At 34.3% G+C, this 9670-nt stretch overlaps 1 protein-coding gene across 1 annotated transcript; it reads left to right on the forward strand.

Moving 5' to 3' along the window:
• The first annotated feature begins 4657 nt into the window (after window positions 1-4657).
• Window positions 4658-8471, forward strand: LOC149266230 (trifunctional UDP-glucose 4,6-dehydratase/UDP-4-keto-6-deoxy-D-glucose 3,5-epimerase/UDP-4-keto-L-rhamnose-reductase RHM1-like). Its single transcript, XM_089430176.1, is given in 4 exon segments — window positions 4658-5811; window positions 5814-6284; window positions 6287-6738; window positions 7635-8471. Coding segments are annotated over 4 exon segments (2031 nt in total). The 5' UTR covers window positions 4658-5165; the 3' UTR covers window positions 8097-8471.
• Window positions 8472-9670: the final 1199 nt, after the last annotated feature.

Consider the following 9670-nt stretch of genomic DNA (forward strand, 5'->3'; position numbering starts at 1 on the left):
TGCTATGAAGCAATAGATATTTTTGAACTCATTCTTGGTTTCACTAAAGAAGGATGTACCAATCCTCTCCCATAGAACCTTAGAGTACCACTTCATCGTGGAAAACTTGATAGCTAACATAATTAGATGGTCATATCATATCATGAAATTTGGGTGGCTTATCTTTAGGACATCATGAAGGTTCCAATTAAAGATCCAAACAGTCCGTGACAAATTCCAATCTCATTTATGAGAGTTTTAAAGTATATTCTTTATTATTTTTGAAAATCATGAGAAACTGAAGAGTTGTAACTGATCCTAGAGAAGTCCAACAGTCACAAGGGGTAGTTACTAACTTAGTCTATAAATGTTGTAAAACTCTCAGTATTAAGGAATTTTAAATTCTTTGAAGGCTAGAGCTAGGAAGTTGGTGTATCTCACATACTCTAAAAAATGAAGCATGTTATTGGCTAGAATCTGGATGGGTCTCTTACTCCAAATGGTGCGAGGTCTAATTGGGACTTTATACTAGAGAGAACCCTTGTGATTGTTGCTAGGTCATTCATTCCTGTCAACAGGAGGATAATTTCCTCACAAAGAGGAAGTGCTAGTTTAATTATTTCTCTAAAGTATTCTCTTTCTAAATCCAACCATGGCGTACTCAATAAAACTTGTTGTAACATGTGATTATCATTAAAATGTTTACTATCAAGAGTGAGATGACATATATGAGGCATTATAGTTATGGGGAAATAATGCTTTAGGATCTAGTAATGAAGGTGCATGCATGTGCCATCTAGAAATATTTGTGTGTTTTTGTCTTCATTTCAATTCTAAAATTAGAATACATGCAAATCATATTTACATAGGAACACTTCACTAGGATATTAGGTTGTGTGAGATGAAGATTGTTCTACTCTAGGAAGGGTGCACTTCCCAAGGAGATGTGGGCACCTAGTTCACTTTAGTTTGTTGTACTTTTTCTAGTTGTTCTATTCACAAATGAAGTTGCTCTACTCTTGTTACCACCTAGAATTAGAGCTTAACATTGTCAAACTTGATGCATGTAGCCCAGACCTATTGTTGGCCCCTCTAAAGATAGGAGGCCACTTTGTTTTATTCATTTAGTTTTGCTTTAGGCTAGTTATTAGCAAGTTGTTGGAGTCTTTCTTCTTTTAAGTTAATATAGAGAGAAATGAGTGGTTACTACGATTTTTTGAGCTCCTTGTTTATTGTTTAGAGTTCTATGTTTACATATCTAGCATGTTTCATCTATTGTTTTAATAAGTTACATAATTTATTTTCCTAAATTAAGATATTAGAAGTTAGAGACACATATGTTCTTACTAAGTTAAACATGATACCTTGCATTGTGTTCATTCAAGCATTTCTAAATAAAAACAAAAATAAAAATAAGGTGTGTGAAGAACTACACTAAACTAACCACGATACAATTCCACTACTACATCACAATTGACCATGAATTGCTATTATAAATGATTCTTATTCCTTCAAGTTAAAAATGTTGAAAGTGAGACATTAAAATTCTCCACAATTTTTTAAACATTATATGAAATAATCATCCCATACAATCTTATATTAGATTATACTTCACTTGTATAAGCATTTAACCATAGAGCATTGCATTTAAGTTTCTATCCATTTGCTTTTCAATTTTGGAGGATATAGGAGTTGAAGTATTTCTTTAATTCTTTCCAAGGGAAGCATATGCATATACATGGTACTGGCTTAACTCAATTAAATCTCTATGTATAAAAAATGTAAGGTAATGCCAACAAATTGGAGCATTCTTGTTTAACAACAAAGGTTTATATTAGTCTAAACTAATATTTGCACCATAGTAATTAAGGGTGAACTTTGAGGTTACCCACATCTTTGAATTCTAAGTTTTAGGTGTTTATCAATGTCTTTGTCCTATTGGTGCAAGATTTAGTTCCAATTGGGTCTAAGTGTTTGACATCACAATTAATATGTCTCATGAGAGGTGGGAGTCAAACATGTCTTAAGGTTTTATGTTCCCAAGTTACTTTTTGGCATATGAATTAAACAAGTGAGTGCAAAATCTAAGGCCAATTATACTTACGTATTAGAAGCCATGCTTGGTAGGTCTCTTGAGAGTTAGGTCTCAATATGCTTTAAGGTTTTATGTGTTGAAGATATCTTCAATCATCTCAATTAAACATGTGAGTGCAAGACCTAAGCTCAATTGCATCCAAGTGTTGCCAATAGGTCTCATGTAAATTAGGTGTTAAGCAATGTTAAAAACAATGATTGACAATTCTCATGAGAGTTAGGTACCAATATGCCTTAATGATCTATGTGCCCAACACACCTTGCGTCATCTTAATTAGACACATGAATGTAAGACCTAAGCCTAATTGCATTGAGTGTTGGAAGTAAGTCTCATGTGAGTTATGTGTCAAACATAACTTAATGTTTTATGTGTCCAAGTCAACTTATGCCATCTCAATTAGATAAGTGAGTACAAAATCTAGTCCCAATTACATCAAAGTACTACTATCATGTAAAATTTTGATTGGTAAGTCTTATTATATCATTAAATGTCAACATCAAAATGTTACTAGCATGTAAGACAACTTTATTGGTAGGTCCCATGAGATCAATTAGGTGTCAAGATGGCTTAAATTTTTATATGGCCTAGACACTCTTTATCATCTTGATTAGACATGTGAGTGTAAGGCCTAAGCTCAACTCCATTTGTTGGTCGTTATCATGTGAGTTAGGTGTAAAAAAATAACTAAAGTTTTATGTAGCCAAGTTATCCATCATCACCTCAATAAATAATTGAATACAAAGTCTAGATCTAAGTGATATTAATATATTTTATGAAAATTAAGTGTCAGAAATACTTTCACTAATAAATCTTATAAATATTATCTATCTAATAATTATTTATTACATATCATTAACCCTCTACATTTATATCTCAAATACAATATAACATAATGTATATCAATATCAATATTAATCATTAATAATACTTAATAATAACTTCCTTAACACGTAAAGTTACAAATTAAATCAATAAATATATATTATATTAATATTAATCATCAATATCAAAGTTCATCCTCCACTATCATTTAAATATAAAATTCTAGATTTTTTTTTTTTAATTCTAATTAATAATATTATTATTGACACATACAATTTAAAAATTACATCATCAAATATATATTTATATTAATAATTATTATCAATATCCATCTTTCACTCTCATTTAAACATATAATTTGAAATAATTTTTTTAAACAATTATTATCTATTATGCATTATTAACTTTTTTTAATTCATATATTTAATACAAATTAATACCATATATAATATCAATATTAATAATTAATAAAAATATTTATATAAAAAAATTAAAATTAAATTAACACAACATACATTTATAGTAATCACCAATATTACCTTTATATTTATATTAGTCACCAATATTAATGAGGATTCTTCACTTCACTATCATTGAGACATGAACTTTGAAAGTCAAAAACCTTTGAAAACCTAATCAATACCCAACATCCTTTTTTTATGAATCGAAATTCCTTTGGGATGCATTATGAAATTTTAACTTGAACTATCATGGGTTTTACTTTATTTGAATTTAATTGGGTTTTATTATTAAATTTAATATAAAATAAATTAAAAGTGAGAAAGTGTGAGTAAGGGATTCTTAAGTAATATTGGAAATTACAGTTTAATTAATATATAAATTAGTATTTTCCCTGAAAGTTTTAAATATAATTTTAAGTAAAATTATGATATTTTGTTATTTAAAATAAATTTTTAAATGTATAAATGAACTTAATATTTATTTATTCATTTTAAAGTTATTTTTCTAATTTTCATTTATTCTTAAATATATTCCAACATGTTCCCAGAAATATTCTAATATATGTTGTTAAATTTATTTGATCATTCATTTTAAAGTTTTTTTTCCAATTTCCATTTATTCTTAAACATACTCCAACATGTTCCCAGAAATATTCCAACCTATGTTTTTAAATTTATTTGGCCAATATCAAAATCTTTAACCTATGTTTTTAAATTTATTTGGCCAATATCAAAATCTTTATAGAAAATATGGGTGATATGACTTGCGGATTTGCTTTATATTGACACCTAGAAATTTGTAAGTAAGATTTTTGTAAATTAATTCTAAATACCAAAATTCTAGAAGTCAAAATTGGTAGGTAAGATTTTTGTAAATTAATTCCAAATATCAAAATTCTACAAGTCAAAATTGGTTGCTGGTAATCAACTCTGATTTTACAAAATGATTCTAAAATTTGTGACCAAATAAATTAACGAGAAAAATAACCTTCCTGCAAAAGAAACATTCCTGTAACTATAGCAACTGATTTTGGCCTGGCGTTATTATTAAAAGTATAGTTATCACGACAGTTGATTCAAGGATCCTCCAGTAAATGAGGAAATAAGGTGGAATGGAATGGCTGAGAAGTTGAGAGTGACGGAGGTTTATTTGCTTGGCAACCTTGTTTTTCCCTCTGTCCAAGGATTAATTTAACCCTTGTCGGTTTTCATGTGAACAAATTTAATATTTATCGGCGTGAAGAAATATGCAAATCATGATGCTAAATCATGCTGCACATGTATGAGGATTTTTGATAGGTAGTGTCGGTTGGATTGAAAAAGAGAAGGGTTGGGCCTCAACTACGCATGTGGCGCTGTTCAAGCGCTGGTATCCATGCGTTCCACGATCGTGCAAGATACAAGAGAGACAGTGCACATTCATTTCTTTATTTGTTTCCTAGTGTGGGGCATATTAAGTAGAGTTTGTCATTACAGACGTGTTTGTATGGGATTGGGTTTATTAAATTAAAGCTCTCACCAAATAAATCAGGAAATGCAAGGGAAGCCAGCAGGCTGAATCATTGGGCGCCCTATATATAAAGGCTGTGGCTTGCATCAATATTTGGGCCATAGGCATTGTTAGTGGGCAAACTCTGAGGTCACACAAAACCTTGAAGTCTTGTTTCTGTAGGCCTCTGGATTGCTTTGCATCTGTCGAGGCTTCTGCTGTCAGTCCAAGATCTAGGTCTATTTGCGTCCAATTTTAGAACGGGGTATTTTCTTTTATTCTTGATTGGCTGTTATTCAAACTGCGATTTGTTGGAAGAATGGAGAATGGCAGTGAAGGTTATGTGCCCAAGAACATTCTTATCACTGGTGCTGCAGGATTCATTGCCTCTCATGTAGCCAACAGGCTGGTGAGAAAATACCCACAATACAAGATTGTGGTATTGGACAAGCTGGATTATTGTTCGAATCTGAAGAATCTCCTGCCCTCCAGGTCTTCTCCCAATTTCAAATTTGTGAAGGGAGATATTGGGAGTGCAGATCTGGTAAATTATCTGCTGATCACCGAACAGATTGATACTATAATGCATTTTGCGGCACAAACCCATGTGGACAATTCATTTGGGAACAGCTTTGAGTTCACCAAGAACAACATCTATGGTACTCATGTCCTTCTTGAAGCATGCAAGGTGACTGGATTGATCAGAAGATTCATTCATGTGAGCACTGATGAAGTTTATGGTGAAACAGAGAAGGATGCCATTGAGGGAAATCATGAGGCCAGTCAGCTTTTACCCACTAATCCTTATTCTGCAACCAAGGCAGGAGCAGAGATGCTGGTCATGGCTTATGGGAGATCCTACGATTTGCCTGTGATCACCACAAGAGGTAACAATGTATATGGACCTAATCAGTTTCCTGAAAAACTGATACCCAAGTTCATTCTTCTGGCGATGCAAGGGAAGCCACTCCAATCCATGGCGACGGATCCAATGTTAGGAGCTATTTGTACTGCGAGGACGTTGCTGAGGCTTTTGAAGTTGTTTTGCATAAAGGTGAAGTGGGGCATGTGTATAATATTGGTACACAAAAGGAGAGAAGGGTCATTGATGTGGCTAAGGATATCTGTAGGCTCTTTTCATTAGATGCAGAGAAGGTTATAAAGTTTGTAGATAATAGGCCTTTCAATGATCAGAGATATTATCTAGATGATAAGAAACTCAAGGATCTGGGATGGTCTGAGAGGACTAAATGGGAAGAGGGATGGAAGAAAACAATGGATTGGTACATTAGACACCCTGATTGGTGGGGTGATGTGTCTGGTTCTCTGCTTCCTCATCCAAGGATGCTCACAATGGCAGGAGTTGAGAGGTATACAGAAGCCCATGATGTGGTTGACACAACATCTCCTCGCCAGAGAATGGCATCGAGCAGAATCACATGCTAGAGCGCTCCAACGGCCTTATTCCGAAGTCAACCTTGAAGTTCTTGATCTATGGGCGCAATGGCTGGATCGGAGGGCTTCTTGGGCAGATATGCCAAAAGCAGGGAATTACATATGAATATGGAAATGGGAGATTAGAGAATAGGTCTCAGATCCTAATGGACATACAGAACATCAAGCCTACTCATGTGTTTAATGCTGCAGGTGTGACAGGTCGGCCTAACGTGGATTGGTGTGAATCCCACAAGCCCGAGACTATTACAACCAATGTGGCAGGAACTCTGAATTTGGCTGATATTTGCAAGGAGCATGGTCTTTTGCTTGTAAATTTTGCAACTGGCTGTATTTTTGAATATGATGATGCTCATCTTGAAGGCAGTGGTATTGGATTTAAGGAGGAAGACAAACCCAACTTCATTGGGTCCTTTTATTCGAAGACCAAGGCCATGGTAAGATTTTCACCCGATCTGGAAACCTTTTGGTTTCACCGTTTTTCTACCTGTTTTAGAAAAATAGATTGGTTTTCTTTAATTACTTTACTATATGAAAATGTTTCTAGAGTTAAGGCTTAGTTATTTGCATTGCATTCTAGTGTCTTGAATCCCATCCCATATTTATTGCATTGGCATCTGGTATGCTCAAGAGTATTGCTCATGGTCTTCTCTGCTTTTATCACATTATTCATGTGCCCATTTTAGACAAATCTGGGTCAATCTTGATCTTTTGGTTCCAGCATTTTGTACCAATGAGTATGGCCTGCTTCAATTAGTTTATTAACATGACATTTTTTTTGAGTTAAGGTCTGGTTTGATGCCATTGCATTAATGCAACAGTGAGCAGAACCCCATCCTTTGTATAGCATCGGCATCTGGCATGATCAAGAGTATGCTCATAGTCTTCTCAGGACCTCCTCTGCTTTTATTGCATTTTTCATGTGCCAATTTTGGACAAATCTGGGTCAACTTTGATCTTTTGATTCAACCATTTTCTATCTATATTCGAGAAGAGTACAATGATGCTTTAATTACTTATTTTACATGAAAATGTTGTTTGAATTGACTTTTATTTTGATTGCATTGCATTCATTCAGTAGTGACTAGAACTCCTTTTCCTTGTTTATTGCATTGGCTTCTGGTGCGATCTAAAGTATTTCTCATAAAATTCTAAGGGACTGGTCTGTTTTTATTGCTCAGGGTCTTCTCAGGTCCTGCTCCTCTGCTTTTATTGTATTTTTCATGTGCCCATTTTGGACAGATCTGAGTCAATTTTGATATTTTATTCACGTGTAAGATTTAGTAGAGGTATACTGCATAGCTTATGAAAACATTTTTTTGTTTGAATTCAGGTTGAAGATCTCCTACAAAATTTTGAAAATGTTTGTACTCTTAGGGTTAGGATGCCCATCTCCTCGGACCTGAGTAACCCTCGCAATTTCATCACAAAGATCACTCGATATGAGAAAGTGGTAAATATACCAAACAATATGACAGTCCTTGATGAGTTGCTGCCAATCTCGATTGAGATGGCAAAAAGGAATTGCACTGGCATATGGAACTTTACAAACCCAGGTGTTGTGAGCCATAATGAAATCTTGCAGATGTACAGAGAATATATTGATCCCACTTTCAAGTGGACAAACTTCACTCTTGAAGAACAGGAAAAAGTCATAGTTTCTCCTCGAAGTAATAATGAACTGGATGCCACCAAGTTGAAGACGGAATTTCCACAGTTGATGTCAATAAAAGATTCATTATTGAAGTATGTCTTTGAGCCCAACAGGAAGAACAAGTTAGCCAATGGAGTTTAGTCCTTGCTTAAGATCAATTTTTCATTTGTTGTAGTAGAGTTTTTCTCTGCTTAGGCAGGCAAAGCATCCATATGCTTAATTGGGGGACCATTCACAAGGTCGTCCAGTACTTTATTATTTTTAGCTCACAAATGGAGGAGAGCTTATTTGGTAGGATATTCTAGATATATTCTACTATTTTTCTTCTGATTTTACATTTTAGTTCACCAACGGAGGAGCTGACTAGCTAGGGTATTCTAGATAGGTTCTACTATTCTTGTTCTGTTTTTATATTTTACATTATTTCTATGAATGTAAGTCAACTTACAATGTTAATGCCATTGAATTTCCGCTTCCAAGGAATTCTACTATTTGGAATATATTCATCTTTGACAAGACTGTTCCTCTTGTATGAAAAAAGTTCTCACATTTTTATAAAGTAACTTCTCAAGCTTTGTGTGTGGAAATATTCGTTTTTGCTTATTGTTCTCGGACAAATTCTATTTGGGTTCAAGTGAACTGTACATTAACGGACTTTTCAGGGATTCCCTTCTTGGTGAAAAGTACCTACATTGGATGGAGCAAATTTTAAATTCAAATAATATCACCCTGACGTTAATTTATCTTAAGTTCATAATGCAAGAGCCTTACTAAGTTCACTGGAATACATTAGTTCTTTTGAAGAAAATCACTCTTACTGGTTAAATTGTGTCTCAGAAAGTACACATCATCTGTGTATTTGCATTATCTAAAGGGATTTCTGATTGGGTGTATGTTTTGTAATTTGACTCTATTAGTCTGAATAATTATAGGAAGAATATCTTTTTTTGTTTGCCAGGTTATGTGAGTCTTGAGATCACTGGCATGCCTAACTTGTGGCTTAAGTAGCCGCCATCTAGGGGCATCTAAGCTGTCAAAATAACTTGTGGATCACACCTCCCCTGGGCCACACCAGCCTCACCATGGCGGGATTTTTGTCCATGGAGTTTCAAACCGGTGACCTTTACACCATGGAGTGTCTTAGTAGAACACCTTGTCACCGTCTGCTTTACGCCCTGTGGGCAATTGTAGGAAGAATATTATTATGGCGATTGATTTGGATAAATCACATGAGCTGTGATTCCCCTGTTTTGTCCAATTTGGTAGAGAATTTCCATCTTGCAGCTAATTGTAGGTCAACATTTTGTGTTACAGAATCATCCTACTGTGGAGTTGGTTGTCTACATTACTCAGATCTTGGCTACCCACAGCTCATTGATTGCTATTTTTCTTCTGATAGGATATATCTTATTCTAATTTTTGAATGGCTTGGAGGACTTAATTGAATGAATGCCTATGGGGTGGGCAATTTGCTTCTTCATAGACTCATACAAGTACGACTTTTCCATGAAAACATGGCAGTTGGATTTTATTGAATACTTACTATAGAGCTTGTGCTCTTACCCCTATCACACTTTAAATTACATCCTATCTGCTTAACTTATCTGATCCTTGGAAAAGGAGAGGAAACATGACTCCACAACTCAGGCATTTTACTCATGATTGACATTGAAAGTCCATTTAGTCTAAATTCTTAATCAGTATGGTTTTATTCT

This window comes from Pinus tabuliformis, chromosome 6 (assembly GCF_031772625.1).
Source record: "Pinus tabuliformis cultivar Carrire ecotype Pingquan chromosome 6, CPIR1, whole genome shotgun sequence".
Taxonomy (NCBI): Eukaryota; Viridiplantae; Streptophyta; class Pinopsida; order Pinales; family Pinaceae; genus Pinus; species Pinus tabuliformis.